Here is a 23,654-nt window from a genome sequence, read left to right as displayed (position 1 = left end):
GTCCCCCTTCCTGTAGGCCCCTGCGCAGGCCTGATGTGTGTGGCTACTGTCCCCAACCCCTGCATGGCTTTGTCCCCATTTTTGCCCTCTCAGTCCTGGGGCTTCCCTGGCCAATCACTGCCTGTGTGGGTGGGAGTTTGCTGTGCCCAGCTACTCGGCCAGCTCCGAAGGCCTTCCAGGAAGGTCATGACTATCTATCCTGTGGCACTGCTGATGCCTCAGTGAGATTGAGAAGCTTGGGTTCATGTGGGGACTGCAGGGCATGCCGTGACAGGCATTTGCAACAATTGTGATGATCGCTGTTAACTTAATAGAACTCTGCCTCTCCGTGCGTGTGGCCTCAAGGAAGAGACTCAGATATGCTGTACAGTTGGTTCTTTCTTTCAGTTCTGTGGTAGTCAGCCCTCCCAATTAAATCAGTTTAATGCAACAAATACTTGTTAAGCACCTGCTGCATACACCCTACCAGGTCGGGGACACCTGGCCTCAGGGTGTTCAAATCTCCTGGGGAGCCCCGAGTATAAACAGCTAATGAGCAGGACAGGTGTGGGCACACAGAGACCACTGAGACCCTGTGTGTGGCCCCCAAGGGTGCAGGTAATATCTTGCTAGAAGGATGCGCTTACGAGGTGGTCTTTGGGACTGACGCCAGTCCGTGACAGGTGTGGGGAGAGCAGGCTTTGATCTTCTGTGTCCCTTTGAGGTGGTTTTGCCCTTGTCAGTGCTGTGCTACTTCCAGGTCAGTGGCTGTGTCTTCTTACAAAGGTGTGGCCAGCAGTAAAGCCACCCTCAGTCTTGCAGAATGAGGGGTGGCTGACAAGGAGTCCCAGAATCCCCAGAGCAATCGGCTCAGCACCGTCACTGGACTGAGTGCTGCAGTCTCAGTGCTAGGCACATGGCACATCACAGACAATGACCACATTCCCCGGAAAGCCAACATTTGTGTGTGTGCATGCATGTGTTCAGGTACACATGGGTGGACACATCTGTGCCGGAACATGTACATGTGTGTTCATGTGCATACACATGGACTCTCCGGGTAAGTGGGATGTGTGTGTGCGTGCATGCGTTTTCACATGTATGCCACTCAGCTGGTAGATGTACACACATGATTGTGTGCAGGTATACAGACCTGTGTACTCAGGTACACTCAGACAGGTGAGCCCAGAGAAGGGACCGTGGCCCTGCTGGGAATGAGGAGCCACCAGTCCTCTTCCCAGCTTCTACCTGTGCAGCTCCTCCACTACACATACTGTGCAGGAAGGCAGGCCACAGTGCACACGGTGGGGATGTGCCCATTAGACTGAAATGCAAGGGGAACTTGGGAAGGCGTTGTGGATACTTAAACACACACACATTCAGCTGTCTTCCTGGATCACCTTGGAAAGCTACTGTTTGAGTTTGTCTCCATTGTTCGAAGTATTCCTGATTTGTTGTTGTACATTATTGCACCTTTTCCCTTTTCCTTTCTTTTGGAGCCTTTTGCTTTGATTCAAACACATATTTGTAGACATTACACAGAGAGACCCTAGCATACCACAGGGCCGCACTGCAGCCAGGGAGCTGGCCCTGGTGCAAACCACTGATGGAGTGCAGAATTCGTCAGGTTTACATGCACCTGTGTGTGAACGTTTACTTCTGTGCCAGTTTACCACATACGGGTTCATGGAGCTGCCACGGCAGTCGGGATGCACAGCAGCCCCATGCATGGGTCCTGTCTGCTTCCTTCCTGTAGCCATGGGTGCCTCCCTGTCCACCTTAGCTGCTGACAAGCACTGATCTGTGCTCTGTATGGGTAATTTTGCCATTTAAAGAATGTTATGTAAATGTTACATATACCGAGCAACCTTTGCCACTAAGTTTTTTCACTTAGCCAAGTCCCTGATGGTTGCCTTGTTGCTTAATTCTCAAGTTGTTGCATTATCAGCCAATAGTGTTTTGTTTGTGGCTGAGGAGTATTCCACAATGTGGCTGAAACACTGTTTGCTTAACCCTTCACATGTCGAAGGACATCTGGGCTTTCCCTGGTATTGGACTTTGATGAACCAAGCTGTGGTGAGCATGAACATATGGGCTTTTACATGAGCACAAATGCACCAGAGTGCACATATGTCCAGTGTAGTCATGCTAGCAGTGTGTGTGTAGTTTTGTAAAAGCGGTGCACTTTCCCAGAGTGACTGCCTGCTTTATGTCCTGCCAGCAGAGTGTGTGGACCAGTCTCTCTGTGTCCAGTTGGCCAGCAGCTGATTCTGTCATGTACACTCTTCCAGGGGTCTTCAGTGGTGTTGAGGGTTCATGATTAGACTCGGGATCTGATTTTTAGAAATTAAGTTGGTAAATGCAGTGTTGTTTGGGGTCAACCAAAGGCATTCTGGTGTTTCTCTTTGGCTTATAAATTGGTGCTGAGAGCAGATCCAGGAGAGGAAGCATCTGGGAATGCTACAGAGTGATCTCCATGATCACAAATCATGCCCCTGAGCGGCTAGAGTCTGCCCCCAGCCCAAGAAAGCATCTGGGGACTCCTGCCCTCGAAGCCTTTGATCTGCTTGTTCTGGGGCAGACTAAAGTCCTAGTGCAGCTCACCCATCTCGTGCGTGTCTTTTCCAGCCCTCCATTGAGCAAGGGCTCAGCTGAGCACACAGTGGGGCTCCAGCTCTGCAATGATTAGGAATTGAGGTGGGCACACAGTGGGTCCAGACCTCCATTGAGCAAGGATTGAGCTGGACACACAATGGAGCTACAGCTTTCCAATGAGCAAGGGTTGAGCTGAGCCACAGTGAGGCTCCAGCCCTCCAAAGAGCAGGGGTTGAGCTGAGCACACAGTAGGGCTCCAGCCTTGCAATTAGCAGGGGTTGAGCTGGGTACACAGTGGGTCCAGCCCTCTGCTCATCTCCAGCAAAGGCCAAGCCAAGATGATAAAAGGCCTTGCAACTGGGGCTCAGCTTGAGCACCAGTCAGATGTGTCCCTGAGCTAGGCTGCCCAGGAGCTGGCAGAGGGTGCCTGCATATTCAGAGCCTGATTTCTGGTCCCCACTGCTCATAGGTTGGGGTGGGGTCGCTGAAAGTTGCTCATTGCTCTATAGGAAACCTCTGTGTCTGAATCAGAGCTGAAGGTTGTGTGGCAGGATCTCTGGGAAGGAGGCACTACCACATGTGTTAGGAAACCTCAGCAGTGCAGGGCTTGGTATAAGGAACGTCAGGGGCTCTGCAGTGGAGCTGAGAGGCTGCCACATGACCAGCAGTGTTCAGAAGAGCCCAGCGGCATCTCAGCTCATGGTCACCCCTCCCAGGAGGTCTTTCAGTTTACCCAGATTTGTCATTTTCCATCGCCGTGGTCACCACTCCGTACTCCTGCTCTCATGTGGTTTCCTGGGCAGATTCCGAGCTTCCTGAGAACCTCCCCAACAGAGTTGGGCCTTGGCTGTGTTCTCAGCACCAAGGACAGCGCCTGCCACAGAGGGGACTCAGGACTTTGAGAGGTGTAGGGAACCCATTTCCCAGCTCTCTGCATGGCTTCCCTCGTGTGACTCTCCAGTGGGCCCACGCGCAGGGATTGTCCTCCTCCAGTGGGCCCATGCACAGGGATTGTCCTCATCCAGTGGGCCCACGCGCAGGGATTGTCCTCATCCTGCAGCACATACAGGCAGGAGGATGTCCTGGGGTCACTCTCTGCTGCTCTCTGACCCAGGATCCCCGAGCCGCCACGGTCGCCTCCCTGCTGGTTGGACAGCGTCACACTATGGCCTGGTAGTGTTCTGAGAATGTCTGAATGTTGCCCAGCTAATGTAGATGAACTGTGCTTTATGGGGGAATTACTCATTTTGAGGTTAATAGAGCTGCTTCTTTTCCAACATGTTTCTCCTTACCCTCGATTAGCTTGTGTGGTCAGTGTGGACCATGTGGAGGCAGCGATGGGCTTTGTGGGAATAGTTCTGGGCTCTGACTTTAGGTTTGCAGGTTCTAGCCTGGGCAGGGGTTGCTACACAAGTCCCTTCCCACCTGTGAAAGCAACGGTGATCATAGGGGCTTCTGACCCCCTTCCCAGCTCCGAATTTATTTGATGCAGTGGACACTCTCTGGCACTTACTCTGCCACGTAACTCTGTTTTTAATGAATCAAAGCTGAAGGCCAGCACCTCCTTCCACTCTCCCTTTGGCATCAAAGCAGATGACGTCCTGGCTATTCTGGCCCAGGCACCTGCCCCTGATGGGACACAGTCATGGGTGAGTGTTCTGGCCAAGGAGGACCCTGGACATCATTCCTTTGCATTGTCTGCATGGGTGAAGTCAGTTCAGCGGACAGCCAGCTACCTGGTGGGACTGGAATGGACCCTTAGGAATGGTTGTGTCTATCCGGTGTAATGCTTGAGCCATTTTCAACCTTTCTCACACCGCCATATTTTAGGGCATGTTTGTTAGCCACCTGAAATTCCTTCTGGAACAAGATGAGTCATACAAGGATAAATAAGTAGGATTAATAGAAATCTACCTTATTACCATTAAAGAAACTGACACTAAAAGAGGTTAATCCCAAGGTTACACTTGTAGTTGATACCACTTTTCCAGAGTGGATAGGGAAGCTCTCGTTAAAACCCTCCCTTTTTCTATTGTCTGTGATTATTCTTCTGTAAAGAATCAGGTTTCTCCTTGAGTCAAGATTAAGCTGATAGCTAAGAACGTTGTTTTCAATAGAGTGTACAGATTGGTGGTGAATTCTGGGAGGTTGAGTGCAGACCTGCCACCTTCTCGGCTGCTTCCTGGCACTTCACGCCCACCCGGCTCCTGTTGACACCAGCCGCCTCTGGGGCCCGTGGAGGGGAGGCTTCCTGGAACCGCGTGGGTGAGAGCAAAAGGAGGCAATCAACTCCCGAGTGTTCCGTTTCGACGCGCTGTCCTCGCCGTCGGCTCGATGGCTGATTAGCCACCACAGGGTAATTTTATGGTTCTCCATCTGCTTTTGATGACAAAGAGGCCCTCCAGCTGCTCAGCAGTGCGGCACCTGAGCTGTAGATTAGCGCTCCCTGCCGGCGATGGGAAGCTACGTCCAAGTAACAGCAGCTCTGCCACTCGCTCGTTGTGCTGGGTGTCCTGCGTGGCAGACCCGCCACCCCGGTGAAGGAACGCTCCTCCAGAGGGGAAGCTGCGCAAATCAGTAACAGAGCTTTCCAGTGGAATTCATGGCAGGCAGCTGCAGCCCCTCCCGCTCACTGCCCAGATGGGGATGGAGGCATCTGTGGCAGTCAGCGTGAAGCAGTGCCGTGGTCAGCATGCTCGCCTTTCTGTGGCGGCCTCCCCAGCAGCTGTGGCACTGCACTGCGGCCAACTGACTTCTGCTTCTTTGGGCAACCTTTTGGGGATAATGCCTCTTTCATGCCAGGGTAGTCAACATGGTGCTGAGATGCCAGTGGGCTGAGCGTGTAGGATCCCCTGGAGGGCAAGTGCACACGTGACGATGATTGTTAGAGAAAAGGATGTGAACTGTGGTGCCGGGATCGGAGAGGAGAGACAGAAAAGCCGTGTGTCTGAGCCCGCCACACCCTCAAGGTGTTTCATCTGTGAGAAAGGGCCTGGACCTCATCTCTCCCATTTTTCTCCACTTTAGCTTCGTGCCACAGAATAGTGGAAATCGGCTTAGGTTAAGTGTTGCAAAGACTAAAATGATAGCTGTGTGTGAGGGTTAGAAACTGAGCTGGATCCTCCCGTTACTGACACAGAAGGTTGTCTAATTATGCTGGCAGCAGCACTGAAGAGTCCCCGGGTTTCAGGGAGATTCATGTCAGCCCTGCTTGGTTTCACCTGACCCAGGCGTGTGAGCTGTAAGGTTTTCCCATTGGTACCCAGAAAGGGCCTCCCTGGCTACCGGCTCCTAACGAATGCTGTCTGTAGGTGCAGAGTGATGCCTGATACCACGTGCCATGCAGGAGACGAGCAGTCTTACAGCAGTGCAAGACCCTGTGGAGCTGTCGTCCTCCTCCAGGTCTGCTCAGGCATCCACTGTGAAACGGAGGGTGGTTGTCAGAGTCTCCCTTGCCCGCATAAATGTTGGGAATGAGGAAGGGGCAGTCACTGCACCAACAGTACAATGTGAAGCACACACCCAGCTCAGTGCAGGAGACTTGGAATGCAAAATCCGAAGGCACAGATAATTACTTGTAAGACAAGAGCAGCCTGTCTCCTCCCTGGGATCTTGGTGAAGGTTTCCATTAAATGATAGGACTAAAAGCTGTTTCAGCAGAGTTCTGAGAAGCAAAAGAGTATCCTGGAGCCTGGGAGCAGAGCGTGGGTGCCAGTGCATCCCCCATGGGAGAGTGTAGGACATGTCCAGTGTCCCGTGGGATAGCATAGGAGATGTCCAGTATCCTGGGCTATGGGTGTCAATGCATCCCCCGTGGGAGAGTGTAGAAAATGTCTAGTGTCCCGTGGGATAGCATAGGAGATGTCCAGTATCCTGGGCTATGGGTGCCAGTGCATCCCCCATGGGAAAGTGTAGGACATGTCCAGTGTCCTGTGGGATAGCATAGGAGATGTCCAGTGTCCTGGGCTATGGGTGCCAGTGCATCCCCCAGGGGAGAGGGTAGGACATGTCCAGTGTCCTGTGGGATAGCATAGGAGATGTCCAGTGTCCTGGGCTATGGGTGCCAGTGCATCCCCCAGGGGAGAGGGTAGGACATGTCCAATGTCCCGTGGGATAGCATAGGAGATGTCCAGTGTCCTGGGCTATGAGTGCCAGTGTGTCCCCCTTGGGGGGATGTCCATCTTCCTGGCTGCTATGACAAAACACCACAGACTGGGAGACCTGCAAAGGACAGCTATTTCCTCTGTTGGTTCTGGAGCCTGGGGGTCTGAGGCCAAGGCCTTGGCAGATGTGTCTGGGGAGGCCCTTCTCTCTGGGTCACAGATGGTGCCGTCTCCTCATCCTTGTATGGTGCAGGGAGAAGGAACCCCTCAGGCCCCTGCCCACAGACACTGATCCCCTGCGTGAGAGCCCCATGCATGGGCCCTCATTGCTACACCAAGCACCCTCCTGATGCCCTCACACCGGGGTTTAGGACTTCACTGTGAATTCTGCGACATGAGCATTCAGATCACAGAGGAAGATCATACATCTGAAGGTTCTGTTTGTGATGATTTAAACCTGAGGTTTAAATGAATAGCTTTTTTAAGTCGGCCCCATTTTCTATGAACTTTTCAAAGACTTCTCATATTTCTTGCTGTTTTCAGTAAAATCATAGACTGGAAGTGTTTTGAATGTGAGAACACATTCACACCCTTGTTCCTGGGTCACCCTAACCCTCGGGCGCTGCAGTTCCTGTAGCTGTCTCATGTGTGGGGTGGGGTGGTGGCTGCCGGCCTCTTAGGAGCTGTACCACCTAGAACCAGGTTCCATGGCACCCTCACAGCGCATCCTGAAAGGCTGGGGGATCAGGACGCACATGGACATGATGTGACTTGTTAATTCCATGTTGCTGTTGCCTCAAGCGCTTGTGCTGCGCCTCAAGCTGCCCTCACCCCAGTGTGAACTTGCTTATTTTAATAATGCTCCACTTATTTTAAATGGAGCCACTTCTCTGAGTGGTGTGAAACCACCAAATCAGCCGGATTCCTGCTGTCGTGGCCCCTGGAGGCCACCGTGAGGAGGCTGAGGCTCTTGCTTGGTTTGTTTCTCCGGCTCTGCTTACAGAAGCAGTCCCTGCCATGCGTCTCTCTCAGTGGTCACGAAGGAGCTGTGCGTCCGTGTATGGGGCGTGCGCTGCCTTGCTCTGCACTTGTTACTGTTGTTTTATGCCCTCTCAGATGCACTGGTAGAGAGCGACGGAGCGCGTGACTTTTATGGACAAGGAGATAAAAACTTCCGAGTTTGGAGCAGCGAGTGTGCAGAGGGTCTCTGGTTTGCAGCACTGGTTTCATGGTGATGATCCATGCTCAGATAGAATGAGTCTTTGTATTGCACTTTGCATACTCAGCTCTTATAAGGTATGCTGCAAACAGGACCACAGAGCGTGCTGCCGATAAAACAGCAGTTATTTTCGGATGTGTCACCCTGGGTAAGAGATGGAACAAGCCGTAAAGGAACCCTCCTTGCCGTGCAGTGTTCGCCATCTCATTTACATCACAGCTCTGGGCGCACCCTACAGATGCTCTTCTCCTGCAGGGATCTGCCAACCTGGCCCTGTGTCGGAGCTGACTCTGCCCTAGAGAAGAGCAAGGAGGAGCTGCCTGCATGGCAGCTTAGGTGAATATGTGTTGTAGGATGAAGACCAGTAGGTGAAGGAGTAAGGTGGGGAGAAGCGAGAGTTAGCGGCAGCCGGGGCAGGGCTCATGTGCAGGCAGGAAGGACTGGCCACCAGGGCAGAGTGGAGGGGACGCCTGACAGGTAGAGCACAAAGACAGCCACCCCACTCGGTGGCAAATCAGAAGGAAAGTTTGCAGGCACAGTATCTGATCCTGGTACGCCTGAGCATTTGCGTATAAAGAAAGAAATCATAGCTTTCTGAGAAAGTGAACCTGGTCCTTGCTCTTTGACTCCGTCATCCTGGTAGACGGTTCTTGTGTGAATGCAGCCTGTTGTGTGTGTGTGTGTCTGTGTCCCCTATAGGTTTCCATTCATCAGCTGGCCCAGGCTCCCCTTTATCTGGGGGTGGGAAGACACAGCAGATGGGAGGCTGTCCCTGGAGTTCCCAGGTGAGCAGCTCCCTAGCCTCCTGTCTCTGTACGTCATCTCTCCTGCCCTTCACAGCACTGCGGGCGCACAGGCGGCAGCAAGGAGCTGGAGGTGACCCTGACATGCAGATGGTGTATGCCATGTTGTCTCTGGTGGCTCCCGTGTCTTTTCCTTTAAGGGCGTCTACAAACTCTCTTACCATGCTCTGCTACCAGCTCACACCCAGCTTAGAGTGACCCCAGAAGGAAAGGCTGTGAGCTTTCTCACCCAGCTAAACCAGCGGCTGCTCTCCTCACCTGGTGGTGTACAGATGGGTTGGCAAGCACTGGCCACAAGCTCCTCTGGAGGACCCGGATTTCCCCTCCGCTCTGCTGTGGGAATCTCTGGGTCGTCAGAGATTGGCTGCTGCAGTGCACACGCGGCAGGCGAGCTCCTCTTGTCTTCAGATTTGTGCAGTGCAGATGTGACTGCCGGGACGCCTCAGAAATGAGTGGCAGACATCCAGCTGTGTGGGTGGCCCATGGCCTTCCGTGTGTGCCCGCTCCCTGCCCCCGTGAGGAAGGCCCATCTTCAGTGACCCTTAGCAGACTGGGTGTCCCGGCCCAGCTCGTGGCTCATGTGGCATTAAGCCCTAGACTGGGTGCCAGCTCCAGTGTCTCGTGGGCTGTGTGTGTGGGGACAGAAGACAGGAGGCTCCCCCATCTGTGTATTCACTTTAAAACAGGGCCAGCAGGTACTGCCAGCAGCATGGCCTTCCGGGCTCTCGGAATGGAATTGCCCATGTGTGTGATAGGAGCTTAGCTGACCTGGGCGGGTAGAGCTCCAGTGGTGCCTGGATGACCCTGCCTGGAGTCCACCTGGGGAACCCTGATGCTACGGAAAGCGTCGTGTGATTCGGAGTCCCGTGTGGCAGGCTGAGACGTGGGGAGCGTGGGAAACGTGACTGTGTCTGTGCCTTTCAGAACCGACAGGATGAGTTTCTGGCCACTCCAGAGGCTGTGGTGCTCAGCGTGATGCCCTCAGCAGAGATGTCCCCGAGGCATTTTTTGATGCCCATAAAGATGCCAATTTTTTTGTTTCAGAGAAATTTTAAAGAAGTTTTTATTGCTTCTCAAACAGAGGCTTTTGACAAAAATGTGGGACGTGGTCACATTTGTGGTTGACGGATGTTTGTGACTTGGGGACAGCCAGCAGCCCCAGTCCTCACTTGCCAGCCGCACTGCCCTCCCAGGCATTGTGAAAACCAAAAGCGTTCCCTCCCTGGTTTGCCAGATACTCACAGAGTCTGGCACCACGCACAGCTTGGGAAGCACAGATGTAATTGTATTCACTAGTAGCTAAGCTCATTGGACACCTACTGTGTGCATGCCTTTTCCAAATCCTGCCTCCTTTGGTTGTCACAGACTTGCAGTGTTGGTGAGTGACTGTCATCCCCACTGGACAGTGAGGAGACCGGAGCACAGGGAGAGGAAGACGGCAGGAGCCGGAGTTCACACTCCACAGGCTGGCGGCAGACGCGTGCCGTGCCTCTCCAAACCATGGGTGTGTTCTGCTTTTCATGGTGTGTGTGTGTATTTAGTTAGCACTGAAAGTCAGATACCTTTTCTTGGGTTAATGTTCCACTATTTTGGAACCCCCACACCCCTTTCTCGGTGCACCTGCTGGGCCACCTTCCTGAGTCACTTCCTGGGTGCTTTTGTGCATGTCCAGTCGCAGTGGCCACATGCAGAAACATGACCTCCGCAGCACTGCTTTCCTTGGGGGTGTTGCCCAGTGGCCTCCAGCCTGGGCACGGATGCTAAACCTTTGGGCATCAGACAATGTGTCTGCAGCCATTTTGCCCAGTTGCGTCACTGAGGCATTTATTGATGAATAACAAGAAATTACTGCTGAAAGCAAAGGGTTCTGATTTACTTCCTGGTGAATTTGTTCATTTGTAAATACGTTACAAACTTCCCAACCTTGCATTTTGGGAAAAGTGTGCTAAGTCTTTACTTGAGTACGTTTTGCCGTGACCTGGAGTTGAACCAACAAGACCATGCTGAGCCTTACTCTAAGAGCTCTGCCTCCAGGAACATCGAGACTCATCCACTGTTACTCCATGTCATGGACTACAGACCCCACCTCTCTCCAGCCCCTCGCTACTTCCCGAAGAAGTCACAGGGAGCTTTCGTTTGGTGCTCTGGGGGAGTTTGCTTCTGTGCATACACTCGTGAGTGTGTTCCTAAAGGCAGCTGCTGACAGACTGACGACAGCAGCTCTGAGCCTTCAGGCCAAGCCTGGCCGAAGTAATGAGGAATGAGTAGCAGAAGTAATGCCGCCTGTAATTCCGTGCTCGAACCGTCTTTTAACTCATTAGTGATGCTCAGTGACTCACACATCTCTAAGAGAGGGGGCGTTAGTAACAGGTAAGCGGTCATCGATGATCTTAATTTTCCTTTTCCTTTTTTGATTACGTTTTCCAGAAGAAGTTTGGTTTGCACACTCTCAAGTCAGTGCTAAGATGTTCTAAGTTGCCACAGAAAGCCACGTAGGTACTTCAGTTGCATGAGAATTACTCGGCTGAGGTTCTTAGCTTGTATTTTACGGCAGAGAAACGATTTTCACCAGGATTTGAGATCCCAGCCCAGGAAGGAAAAACCCTGTGAAAAGATGAAGGAGCTAGTGGGAGGCTCAGTATCACTGCCCTCCCCTCTCTGAGAGGTGGGCCCTTCTGGAGGCATGGCCCGTGGCCACAAAGGGGACCCCTCTCTGTAGCATAGGACTTCCAGCCACCAGGCAGCAGGTCTCTCAGCCCCTGCAGAGTTTGGGATGAGGCTTCCAGGGAGCAGCTGTGGCAGCTGCTGCCACTGTGACCCAGCCCAGGGTCTGTAGGGGCCCAAAGGTGAGCACGTAATGGGATTTTCTCTCCTTTCTATTGGTGTCCTGTTCTGGACAGTAGCAGCCTGGGTCCCTGAGGGTTTCTTTCATCTGATCTGGAGCATCCTGACATGACTCTGGTGGCCCACGCAGCTGTCCTCATCTGACACGGACATTCTGCCTACCTGGGGATCCAGGCCAGCTCCCAGCACTGGAAAAGATGAAGAGAGAGGAGAAATTCTGAGTGAAGAGCAGAGTGCTTCTCATTCCTGTCCATTGTTTCCTATTCTGCCCACAAGATAGGCAGACACCATCTCCCTGCTATGTGGCTCTGGGGCCCCAGCCACCTGTTTTATTGGCTCACAGCTGCTACCATGGCTTAGGTGTCACCTGTGGATGCTTCTGAGCTGCAGGAGCTCGACTGAGTAGCTCCAGAGGCCCAGAGAGTCCCACAAAGGCTGAGACACTGACCCTCTGCCTAGCGAAAGCCTGGCTGCTCAAAGTGCATCCAGCTTGGATCCTGGACTTCAATGGGGATTTTACGTTTTTGATGGACAATTGATATATTTTGTTTCATGTTATTGTGGGTAACTATGAATCTGTTTCCTCATTGGGTAGATGTGGTTCAGCTCTAAAAGAAGTGTTATTAATTTCTCTGTAGCTGTAATTCTCTACCAATCTGGGCCCAGCTCACTGGCCATTTTGCTCCAGTGGAAAACTGGGCATTGCCAGCAACAGAGCTTTGGCGCTCCTTAGCCCAATTCCCAATGTGGACCAGCAGTTCTCCGAGGAATTAGAAGTAGCCAGCACCTATCTCACAAGACACACAAACCCCTGCTTGTCAAGGAAGTGAAAATTAAGGCAAATAAGTTTTGAGTTTTGAGGCAGGGCTACGGAGTTCTTGTCAGAAAGGCCAAAACAATTGTGGCTAAAAGCTGGTAGCCATGGCGGGGTGGGGGGTGGGGGGGCAGCATGCACATTTAGAAGACGCGTTGGTAAGTGTGTCTGTCTTTTGACCTGGCAGTTACAATTCTAAATTCATTCTATAGTGTGCCAGGAAGTATGTCTCCAGGGGCTTCTGCTTCCTCGTGGGAATCAATTGTGTGAAAAGCTGGAAGAAATGTCATACAGGAGGGAATTGGATTTAAAAATTATAGAAATCCAAACAGTAGAGTTCTGTGTAGTCTTTGGAAAGAACTCTATTTGACATGGAAAGTTACCCATGATATATTTTAAGTAAAAACAGCAAGTTGCAGAAAATGTTAATCGCCTGATCACATTTCCCTAAGTAATAATTATGCCTGTGCTATGTGCAGTAATGTATGTGTAGGAAAGACCTGGAAAGCCATGCCTCGCTTACCAGCAGTAGTTGTTGCCAGTGGGTGGGAATACGAGGGGCCCTGACTTTCTTTTTCTTTCTTTCTTTTTTTTTTTTTTTTTTTGACAGGCAAGATTGGACAGTGAGAGAGAGAGAGAAACAGAGAGAAAGATCTTCCTTTGCCGTTGGTTCACCCTCCAATGGCCGCCGTGACCGGCACGCTGCGGCTGGCGTATCACGCTGATCCGAAGCCAGGAGCCGGGTGCTTCTCCTGGCCTCCCATGGGGTGCAGCCATCCTCCACTGCACTCCTTGGCCATAGCAGAGAGCTGGCCTGGAAGAGCGGCAACTGGGACAGAATCTGGCGCCCCAACTGGGACTAGAACCTGGTGTGCCAGCGCCGCAGGCGGAGGATTAGCCTATTGAGCCACGGCGCCGGCCAAGGGCCCTGACTTTCTAAAGTTTTAAATATTTTAATGGGTCTAGGAGACTTTACATGTGCAGCATTGAAAGGCACAACCTGAATTGGGACTTCATGAGAGCAAGAAGTGTATTGTATTTTACTCAGGGGAGCACTCCCTCAGTGCCCACTTGGCTATGTTTTATTGTGTTGACAAAACTTGGTAGACACAAGTGTGTAACAGGCTTTTCAAGCTCATTGAAAGGAACACTTTCAGTACCAGGAAGGATGGACGACTCCCTCAGCCATGTTGTAGACCAACTTGTCACAGACAGCAAACCCCAGTAGGCCAAGAGATTTCAGGGCGCTTACCATGGAAGAAGCAGTTCTCTCCCCTGAGAGAACCGTGACTGTGCCGTTGTCCTAGAACAGCGTGCAGAAGTGGGTCATGCAAGCCAGTCTGTGGGCGGTGAGCTCCCAGAAAACAGGAGAGGGTGTGACCCACTTCAAAGAAAATTCTAGCCAGAGCCCACCCACGTTATAAATGGAAGTAAAAATTTTCTGGAAAAGATAACAGTAGATCCACAACATACAAAACTTGTGGGATATAGCAAAAGCAGTTCTAAGAGGGAAATTCATAGCATTAAATGCCTACATTCATTACAGAGAAAGATCTTAAACAACCTAACTTTATGCTTTATGAAACTAGAAAAAAAAAGGAACAAACTAAGCCCAAAGTTAGCAGAAGAAAGGAAGTAACAAATATCAGATCAGAAATGAGTGAAATAGAGACTAGAAAAACAACAGAAAATGTCAACAACACAAATGCTTGGTGTTTTGGAAAGATAAACAAAATCGACAGGCCTTTATCTAGACAAAGAAAAGAGGAAAATTCAACTGAGTTAGAAATAGGAGAGGTGACGTTACAGCTGATTCCACAGAAATAAAGAGGAGCATAAGAGTACTGTGAACAGTTTACACAAGTAAATCGGATAATCTAGAAGAAACGAACAAATTTGTAGAAATCTACAGCCACCAAGATTTAATCATGAAGAAAATAGAAATGCTGAAGGGTTGAATTCCAAGTAAGGAGTCTTCCGTCCCTGGTTGACCCGTCAGTTAGCCAAGAGTAAATGCCAGCACTTCTTGGACTCACCGGCAAGCTGCAGAGAAGTGAACACTCTCAAACTCATTTTACGTGGCTCTGATGCCAAAGTAAGGCAAACACAACAAAGAAAGGAAGTGACAGGCCAGCATTCTGTTCAAGATAGATGTAAATCCTCAGTAAAATAATAGCACACTGAATCCAGCAGTACATTAAAGGATCGCACCCTAAAGTAAGGGGCCTCATCCCTGGGGTACAAGGATGGCTCAACATCTGCAGATCCAGCAAGTGGGGTACGTCACACCGCAGAGCTAAGGGACCTGGAGAAGTCGGACTCCTAGAGATGCAGGGGACAGATGTGGCAGTGGGAGCATGACAGACGACAGGCACATGTGGGTACACGCTTTCAGCCACGAGGTGGCATGATGACTGTAGTTACTAATAAGGGATTGGGTACTTGAAATTTGCTGAGTGTAGTTCTTGAGTGTTCTTACTGAAAATACCAACAGAGTCTAGCTCGGTGAGGCCGTGATCTTTTCCAAGGACTCGGTAGGCTGCAGTGCTGACAGGGGCTTAGTTGAGTCTGCGGTCAGGTCGTGTGTCCCGGCAAGGCCAGTGTGGTTGCTGTAGGGAGCCTACAATGTAACCGGGGTGACCCCATGCTCCAGCAGTCTGAGTACCGTGTGTGGTGGGGAGAGGTCACTGTGGAACTGTTGTGACGGGCTCAGCGTGGCCTGGGGGTGTGGCAGGTAGGTTTCACATCCAGTTGCCTCTTTCTCGACCCATACGTGGCAGGCATTGCTCAATAGTACCCTCCTCGAACCCAATCCTTCCCCACATGGTGGTGCATGGGTGGTGTAGTGAGCTGGAGGGGGAGCCACATGGCCAGGAATACAGGCCATGGGTTCCACATCTTCCAGTCGTGCAACCGCGTCTGAAGGTGAGTGGTCGTGGTGATGTTGTACGTGATGCTGACATGTGGCAGAGGCCCCTAAGTCACAGTGGAGCATACTCCTGTGGAGGGCAGCACGTGAGCTAGAGCTCTGGATGGTATTCACATAAAACAAGAGTGTGAGGTATCTTGTTTTGATGACAAGAGACAGCACGCGAAGGTGCAGAGATGGGCCCTCCCACAGTCGGCAGGACTGCAATTGGGCCACATGGGGACAACTGCCGTGTCTGTGGTGTGCAAAGTTAGCAGGAGACGGTGGGCATCAGAAAACCAGAACCAACCAAGCAGGTCCTTGCCAGGTTGTAAGGTTTGATTGAAGTGAAAACAACAAAGCAGAAACGTCAGAAATAGAATGAAGCTGTGTTTGTTTTGCATATAGTTTGAGAATGATAGATGTGAAAAATGACTCCGCAGTCTTTGTTCCCAGGAGGATTGGTACTGCCACTGACAGGCTCAGCAGCGGCTTCTGCTCTGTGCAGTTGGGACTGAGGTGGCCCTGGCTGCAGTTCGAGGTGCACTCGGGCAGCTGCAGGGGCTGTGGCATCCATGCCAGGTGTTGCCAGCGTTGGCGTCACCTACAGGATCACCGCCATGCAGCTCACAGCCGGGGCTGGGAGGGGCAGCTTTGGAGGATGGGAGCAGAGGGGACCAAGGGTAGGCTGCTTGCTCACCTGTCTTCCAGCCTGGGGCTCTGACAGGGCTTGCTGAGCAGTACCCTTTTCCCGTTGAGTTTCTATGCATTACAGCTGTGCAGGACGCATACTGAGAGGGAGCATAATTAATGTTCACTTGCTTTTCCTCAGCGTGTGCAGCAGCGGCTCACCGTGCCCGCCCGTCAGGGGTGGGCTGGCTGCTTGCATGTACCAGTGATGGAGACGTTCAGTCAGTACTCAGAGGAGGTCGCCTGCCCAGGGGGCCAGCCCTTTCATGAGGACCATTGTGAGGGGCAGTGCGGCGGCCTGCTGAGCAGGACAGGAGTGCTCCCTGGAGGAAGTGCTGTTTCTGTGATGTGAAGCCCTGTGAACTAAGCGTAAGCCCAAGCTGTGTGGTCAGTGCTCGCCCTTCCCGGCCTCCGCCCATCTCAGGCTGCGGCTGCACTCGCTGCCCGGCGTCCGCACCCTTGAGCCTCGTGCACTTTCCCCTTGACCTGCCCCTCTCGGCCTTGACAGTTACGTCTAGCGAGGGGCCACGGTTGTTAGGGGCTTGCCTGTTGCTGCCCCACAGACAGACAGACCAGGGCTGTTTTCGAGAAGCCTACCATGCCTTGTTGGTTTCATGGCCTCTTGCAAGATCTAGCCCTACCCCGTCCCTCACGCACCTCCAACACCCCGCTCCCATGGAGCTTCTCAGCCTGGTGAATTGCATCGCCCCCCAGGGGCCGCGAGCACGGCTGGACCCACAGACCAGGGGTTAGGCTGGAGTGGTCTCCTGCTGCACTCACGTATGGCACTCCCTGGCCATGTGTTCGCTGTGACCTTCCCTACACCAGGAGCAATCGGCTGTGCGTCCCGAAATGAGCATTTCTCAACACGTTCTCTTGTAAGGATTCGAAGCCGAGCTATCTTCTAAAGCAATCAGTCTTATCTCCTGCGCTCTCTAAGCTCCTTTTGCTTCGTTTTGATTTATATTTTCCCGTTTCAGATATAAAAAGTTACTTCTACAGCCACTTGAAATTCATTTTGTTTCCTCTGATGATATTACTGAGAAATGTAGGCTGTTTTTCCCAGAGAAATCTATCCCGTGGCTCACACAAAAGCAGACAGAAGATCTGGACGAGGAGTGGGCGGGTGCCGAGCGCCGCAGCTTCCTGCAGGAAGCGCTCGCTGCCTTGGCTGCTCCCGGCACAAAACGAGACCATGGTGACCCATAAAGCGTCCTTGTCCTGATTCTATCTTTGTTTTTTCTAAGATTTATTTATTTATTTGAAAGGCAGAGTGCCAGAGAGATCTTGCTTCTGTTGGTTCACTCCCCACATGGCCATGAAAGTCAGGGCTGGGCCAGGCCAAAGCCAGGAGCTGGGAACTTCATCCGGCCTCCTCTGTGGTTGGCAGGGGTCCACACCTGGAAGCTTTCTTCTGCTGCCTTCCAAGGCACCTAAGCAGGGAGTTGGATCAGAAGCTGAGCAGCTGGGACTTGAACGGGTACTCACGTGGAATGCTGGCCTCTCAGGCAGCCGTAATTGGCTGCACGACGGCGCAGGCCCTGTCCCAGTTCTCTGTGGAGGAGGATAGTCCTTCGGGTGCCATGTGCTGTTTGATCTGGTTGCAGAGGCGAGTGTGTGCTTCAGTTTTGCTTCCCTACAGCTTTAGCTTTGGTGCTCATTCATATGCACCCTTGTGAGTCATGCTAGGCAAAACTCTGTGTGTGGGTCCGTAAGGGTTGGTGGTTGGAACACGCGTTTTCAGGGCCACGTGGCATTGGCCATGAACTCCCTAGGATAACGAAATGGATGTCTTGGAAAGTCCCGGAGCTGTCTGGGGCCATGTTTGTGCACCTGACTCACCTGTCTTGAGTGTGAATACGGAAGGAGTTAGAGACCAAAATGCCCCATGCCTAGGGGTGGCAGTAGGGGATCTCTCAGCTAAGTGATACGCACAATTCATGAGGTGAGCCCTAGTCAGTAAGGCCTCTGAGGGTTTGTGGGGGAGGAGGCTTAAGGGCTCATCCTGTGACTGGTACCTCACTGGGTGTTTGCTGCAGCGCCCTTTTTGTGATGCTAACTTTCTGAATATTTGTAGGAATTTCCATTACCTTTGCTGTGGGCATCTGTCTCACCAGGAGCCTTTGGTGGGTCTCTAATCAGCAGTAGGATTGCATGCAGGGCTATTTGCACACTGTTGTCACTTGAGGTCAACTCACTGTTTATTGAAATACTGTCTTTAAAACTTAGCTATCTGAAATCCTAAAGGTTACTTTTAAAATTTTTGTTTTCTGGCTCACTTGGCTAATCCTCCGCCTGCGGCACCAGCACCCTGGGTTCTAGTCCCGGGTGGGGTGCCAGGTATTAGTCCCAGCTGCTCCTCTTCCAGTTCAGCTCTCTGCTATGGCCCGGGAAGGCAGTGGAGGATGGCCCAAGTGCTTGGGCCCTGCACCCGCATGGGAGACCAGGAGGAAGGACCTGGCTCCTGGCTTTGGATCGGCGTAGTGGCCATTTGGAGGGTGAACCAACGGAAAGGAAGACCTTTCTCTCTGTCTCTCTCTCTGTCTAAATCTGCCTGTCAGAAAAATAAATAAAATTTTTGTTTTCTAATTATAAACTGACAGATTATAGTTGTAAAGAGTTATTCATTCTGAAGGTTTTTTTTTTAATTACTAAGAAGCTAAAAAATAGATGGAAACTTTCCTAAAACCTGTTTTGATGTTTACTACTTTTCACTAGAGCTTATTAAACGTATAAAACACAGTTATTCTTGGCTGGGGCTGGGAGCAGTTGCTCACCGGAGCCGCAGTGCAGCATTGCCCCCAGCTGTTTCCAGCTCGCTTCAGCATGCGCTGTCCCAGATTATTGGGTCTTTTCAATCCCGGTGTTTCTGCTGCTTTCCCTCTAATCCACTGCTCTCAAGTCATCAGCTTTCATAGCCTCCTGAATTATTCGTATTTTTGTTTAAACCACCACTCTGCAGTCATAATCCAGTTTTGTTCTGTAGAATCAGGAGCAGGTGACTTAGTGTGTTAGGACTGGGGCATATGCTCGGGTCGGGGAGACTTTGAGCAAGGGCTCAGAAACGCTGCCTTGAAACACGGTCAGTGGGGCAGCTGCAGCACACAGGCTCCAGTTGTCCAGAGGCCGTTACATCTGTCTCTCAAGGGGCCAGCGCTGTGGTGTAGTAGGCTAAGCCTCTGCCTGTGGTGCCAGCATCCTGTATGGGTGCCAGTTTGTGTCCTGGCTGCTACTCTTCTGATCCAACTCTGCTATGGCCTGGGAAAGCAGTGGAAGATGGCCCAAATGCTTAGGCCCCTGCACCAATGCGGGAGACCTGGAAGAAGCACCTGGCTTCGGATTGGCCCAGCTCCTGCCATTGTGGCCATTCGGGGAGTGAACCAATGGATGGAAAGCCTTTCTCTCTGTCTCTCCCTCTCTCTGTGGCTCTACCTCTCAAATGAATAAATAAAAAATCTTTAAATATAAAAAAAAAACCCACAAAATTTTCTCTTATTCTAGTGTTGTCTGCTGTTCTCCAAATCCTAAGGTACCGGTGGGAAACTAAATTGATTTCTGAATACTCTTTTTATTCCTTAAAAGGCATCTTCTGCCTACCTGGATTTTGTCCTCTTTATCAGCACCTTAAGAGTTTCCTTAAGGAACACAAAAGTCTGTGTTTGTGACCAGGTTGAAAACTCTTGATCTTCATAAGGCTTGACCAGAGATGCTGTGAGTTAGGGCCTTGTGTTAATCACTCCAATCTGCAACATATCAGGATGGCTTGGGGCAGACACTGGGGAAGTGATCCCTGCTACAGGCAGGGTGGACCCTGGGCCTAGTGCTGTCCTCCCATCTCTGCAATGTGGCCTTCATCCCTGAGCTCCTAGGGAGGAAGCTACAAAAGGTGTGGACATCTTATCCCAGTTACCGTCTCTGCATCCCAGAGACTGTCCACCCACAAGCCCTCCACGGACCCGACACACCCACCCCTGGGTCACTGGTGGCTCACTTGAGTCTGACTGCACCACTCAGCTCGACCATCAGGACAAAAATATGAGGATGGAGAGGCTGCACACGGAGATTCCCCTCTCGCCATTCCAGAGGCAGGAAGGCCAACATTAGGGTGTCAGCCAGTTCTGTGTGCTCACAGGGCAGAGACCAGAACCATTCTCGTGACCTTGCCCGACCCTAATCAACTCCCAAGGCCCCAGTTTCAAATGCCATCTGGGGCCTGGGCATCAATAGTCTTGTCCAAAGTGGTGAGGATTACGGTGAGACAGCCACAGTGTCAGATACTGATATTGGTAAGCACTCCTCATGGCCGTGGGCCAGGGCTGTGACGGCGGGTGTGTCTGTGTTGACCTTTGACCTCCTGTTCCCCTAGTGTGACCTGGGAGCCCATGGGGGATGGGAAGAAGGTCATCTCCTTGGCTGACAACCACATCCTGCTGTGGGACCTGCAGGAGAGCTCCAGCCAGGCTGTGGTGAGTATCGCACAACGCAGCTGCCTTTTGAGTTAGAACTTCAGGTGAGGTTCAGGACATCCTGCACTCACACACATTTAGCACGTTGAGAGTGGGTCTCAAGTAACTGGTGGGTGAATCGATCGGCTTTTCTGGAGAAAGCCGAGAGCTGAGTGAGAGATCACACTGAACCCTGTGTCCTGATTTCTCCAGAGGAGGAAGTGGAGTATTTAAAATACGTTCCTCTGTTTCAAGCATGTTGTCCTTTTTAATGAATGGATTTTTAAAATATATTTGGTTAGAATCACACTTTTGAGAGGGAGTGGTTATAAAATACTAATTTCACAGTGTTGGCTAACTCTTCTAGCATATTTGCATATGATGAAAATAATTTTTAGCACCTACTTTCTTTGGAACCAGTTTTGCTTTCAAATATTCATCATTTTGAATACTTTATCTTTCATAGAGTAAATATTGGCATGTATTTTTCCATTTTTGATTCCTTAAATTTTTCTCCTTAAAATGTGGCTTCACATGCGTTTGTGCTTTCCCTGCATTTGCTTCTGTGGAAGAAACAACTTTAGAAAAGTGGAAAATCAGGGAATCTGAAATCACTGAGCTTCTACTGCCAACCCCCCCCCGCCCCGTGGTGTACGGGGTGAGGGAAGGATCCCACGAGGGACCCACCACGGGGCCTCAGCCCCTTCATTTCTTCCTACGGTGCTGTGACGTCCTGGGGCCCCACATGGGCCTCACTACCCAGGAGTTGCAGGGAGGTGACAGTGACGATCTGTCACTATTGATACATGGCACTGAACTCGGACTTTTAAAATTGAAGTGCCTTGTTAAAGCCTTAGAATGGTCAGGAGGGGGTATCCTGGGTTTCAGAGTGAAGTTTAAGGGTGGGCTATTTTCCTAGCACATTTAAGGAGGAATCATTATTTTTACTACGACATTTTAAATTGAGACCATTGTCCACAGTGTGGAGTAAGGCAAGGCTCGCACAACTATTGAGATGGGATATGAAGCCCGAGATCGGCCCCTAGAGCCCCATGGGTCGGGGGACAGGGCACAGTTCTCCACTCTCTGGGCCAGGCACTGGGAGTCTGGGTCTTTGTCCAACGTGCTCCTCCCCAGTGCCCCCCTCAGCCTGCGTAACAGCGGGTGGCCGCACAGAACTGAGACTGTATAGAGGGTTATTCACTCCCCAGCTATGGTGGCTGGCTGGAGCCGGCTGCTCTGAGAGGCGCCCTGGGTGCTGGGACCCCCGGCCATTCTCTCCCTGCCCTAGCCATCCTATTCTGCAGTCAGACGGTGAACTCAGCTCAGACCCCACGTCATAGCAAAAGGATTTCTTGGAAGGGTGATTAATCTGTAGCCTATTTTCTGCAGAGATCAATTCGGTTTCTCCCTGTGTTTTTTATCCGCCGTCAGCAGCTCTGCCAGTGTGGCTTTGTGACCCTGGCCACGGCATTCCATGCAGACGCCTTCCCATTGGGCCCCGCCGTCTTCACCCCCAGCCTCTGGGCTTTGTCGTTTATTGTCTGAGGATATTGCCTTCTGTGGTGAATCTAATCTTATGCTCAATGCATCATTAGCTTTTGCAATTACATTGGAGCTTCTTTGCCATTTATAATCATTAGCCAAACCCAGGGGAGGCCTGGGGTGGGAGCTTCCATGGGGTCCACGCTCCTGCAGCCCCCCTTGCGGAGTGGACTGTGGCAGAGCAGGCACCAGGGGTGTGGCTGAGGATTCTCGTGGCACAGGCATCAGGTGTGCCTCTGAGGTGGGCTGTGGTGTCTGCGGACGTGCTCGGGCTGATGCCTTCACCCCGCAGCTCTGCAGGAAGCGGGTATGTGCTGCAGGCCACAGTCTGTCCCGAGGGTACCCACTCAGAGGCTGAGTGAGAGCTGGCTGAAGGGCTGGCCCTACGAACACAAGCCATGAGCCTCCTACAGAAGCTAAGGGGGCCACAGCACTCGGTTACCAGCGGGCCCGAGCTTTCTGGTGGGATGAGTGGACTCCCGATGCTGCGTTGTCCTTGTTGGAACCGGGCACGGGGCCTCCACTGCCTGAGGCACGTGGTGACGTGAAAGCTTTTCCTGGTCCCACGAGAGAGAAAACCTTAGCATCCCAGTGAGCGTGAGCCGCCGCTGCGCCTGTTTCCACCCTCAACCCGGGTGGCCTTCGGGAAGGCGGGGGCAGCAGGGCTGGCTGTGGCTTGGTCATGGAGGCTGGGCTGAGTCACACCATCCAAGGCCCATCTTGCTGCGAGTGGCAGGAGGCTCCGGAGGCTGTGCATGCTTTCCTCTCCAAGTTGTCTCAGCAGCCGGCGCAAAGGGCGCCACAGGCTGTGGCCCTAGGCTGTGGCTCTGCACCTGGCAGATGTCACACAGTGGAGGACTGTAGTGTGGCCTGACTCCTGCCCCCTCTTGGCCCCCTGCAGAACCGTGAAGGTCCCTTGAGGGTGAATTGGTCTTTGGGGAATGTCATGTGGCCCAGGGTCTCATAACTAAGAGAGCAACAGAGTGCAAAGCTGGTTAACGGGAAGCACGTGAGCACCACATGGAGCCGGATTTCTCGGGGCCTCATATAAAGGCTTTCCAAAATATTTGGAGCTGTGGTCGCATCATTAGAACAGACATCACCATGGCAGCCTTGGATTTCAAACCACAGTCATGGATTTATGTTTTAGGATGTCTGCTTTTTTTAAAAAGAAGCCATAATCTTTAAGAAAATGTGGAATTTAGCATCTTACACAGTTGTCATGTCCTCACATCAAATCTTTTGATTTTGTAAATATTGCAGACTTTTTTTTGTCTTCCAACTAGCTCTTTTATTTAAAATAAAAATTTATTTATTTGAAAGAGTTACATAGAGAAGGAGAGGCAGTGAGAGAGAGATTGAGAGAGAGAGAGAGAGAGAGGTCTTCCAGAGAGAGAGAGAGAGGTCTTCCATCCGCTGGTTCACTCTCCAAATGGCTGCAATGGCCAGAGCTGCACCATTCCGAAGCTAGGATCCAGGAGCTTCTTCCGGGTCTCCCACGTGGGTGCAGGGGCCCAAGGTGTTGGGCCATCTTCCACTGTTTCCCAGGCCATAACAGAGAGCTGGATCAGAAGTGGAGCAGTCGGCACTTGAACCGGCACCCATGTGGGATGCCGGCACTGCAGGCAGTGGCTTTACTCGCTATGCCACAGTGCAGGGCCCCCAATTAGCTCTTGAAAGAACAAATACTAGGCTGGTGCCATGGCTTA

The 23,654-nt window shown here is 51.7% G+C and overlaps 1 protein-coding gene across 1 annotated transcript in view; it reads left to right on the top strand.

The window, feature by feature from the left end:
* The window catches only part of EIPR1 (EARP complex and GARP complex interacting protein 1), a 126,364-nt gene that overhangs the window by 87,928 nt on the left and 14,782 nt on the right, over positions 1-23,654 (top strand). The window contains exon 5 of the mRNA XM_062208902.1: positions 20,322-20,421. Within this exon, the coding sequence (XP_062064886.1) occupies positions 20,322-20,421 (100 nt within the window). The remainder of the gene's footprint in view (positions 1-20,321; positions 20,422-23,654) is intronic.

Source organism: Lepus europaeus, chromosome 13 (assembly GCF_033115175.1).
Source record: "Lepus europaeus isolate LE1 chromosome 13, mLepTim1.pri, whole genome shotgun sequence".
In the NCBI taxonomy this organism is placed as follows: domain Eukaryota; kingdom Metazoa; phylum Chordata; class Mammalia; order Lagomorpha; family Leporidae; genus Lepus; species Lepus europaeus.
The sequence above is the reverse complement of the archived record's forward strand: the minus strand, read 5'-3'. Positions and strand labels throughout refer to the sequence as shown.